Source organism: Elephas maximus, chromosome 7 (assembly GCF_024166365.1).
Source record: "Elephas maximus indicus isolate mEleMax1 chromosome 7, mEleMax1 primary haplotype, whole genome shotgun sequence".
Classification (NCBI taxonomy): Eukaryota; Metazoa; Chordata; class Mammalia; order Proboscidea; family Elephantidae; genus Elephas; species Elephas maximus.
Window position 1 is genome coordinate 60,829,721 of NC_064825.1, and position 1,160 is coordinate 60,830,880.

General features: G+C 51.1%; 1 protein-coding gene across 1 annotated transcript; it reads left to right on the top strand.

Moving 5' to 3' along the window:
- Nucleotides 1-950, top strand: LOC126079311 (olfactory receptor 2AG2-like). The gene is given in 2 exon segments (XM_049890244.1): nt 1-892; nt 895-950. Coding segments are annotated over 2 exon segments (948 nt in total).
- Nucleotides 951-1,160: the final 210 nt, after the last annotated feature.

A 1,160-nucleotide genomic window follows, 5' to 3' on the forward strand; every position in this document is an offset into this window, starting at 1 on the left:
ATGGAGCTCTGGAACTCCTCCTTGGGAAGTGGCTTCATCTTGATGGGCATTCTGAATGACAGTGGCTCTCCTGAGCTGCTCTGTGCCACAATTGCAGTCCTGTACATGTTGGCCCTGACTACCAATGGCCTGTTACTCCTGGTCATCACAATGGATGTCTGACTCCATGTACCCATGTACCTCCTGGTCGGGCAGCTCTCCCTCATGGACCTCCTCTTCACATCTGTTGTCACTCCCAAGGCCCTTGTGGATTTTCTGCACCAAGAAAACACCATCTCCTTTGGAGGCTGTGCCCTTCAGATGTTCCTAGCACTAGCATTGGGTAGTGCCGAGGACCTCCTACTGGCCTTCATGGCCTATGACAGGTATGTGGCCATTTGCCATCCTCTGAACTACATGGTCCTCATGAGGCCAAGGGTCTGCTGGCTCATGGTGGTCACTTCCTGGATCCTGGCATCCCTGAGCTCCCTAGGACACACCTTGTATACCATGCACTTCCCTTTCTGCATGTCCCGGGAAATCAGGCACCTGCTCTGTGAGATCCCACCTCTGCTGAAGTTGGCCTGTGCTGATACTTCCAGATATGAGCTCCTGGTATATGTGATGGGCGTGACTTTCCTCTTGCTTCCCCTCTCTGTCATTGTTGCTTCCTACATATTAATCTTATTTACTGTGCTCCACATGTCCTCAAATGAAGGAAGACAGAAAGCCCTTGTCACATGCTCTTCCCACCTTATCGTGGTTGGGATGTTCTGTGGAACTGCCACGTTCATGTATGTCTTGCCCAGTTCTTTCCACAGCCCCAAGCAGGACAACATCATCTCTGTTTTCTACACAATCATCACCCCAGCCCTGAACCCTCTCATCTACAGCCTGAGGAATAGGGAGGTTGTGGGGCCCTGAGGAGGGTCCTGGGAAAATACCTGTTGCCGGCACCTTCCACACTCTAGGAGAGGCTCATGGCTTGCCTTCTCCATTCCTTCTCCAAATCAGAGGAATCATGTACTCACGTAAGGCCAACGTTACCAGTTGCCATCAAGTTGATTCCAACTCATGGCGACCCCATGTATGCAGAGTAGGACTGTGCTCCATAAGATTTTCAAATCTATGGCCTTTCAGAAGCAGACCACCAGGACTTTCATCTAAAGCGTCTCTGGGTG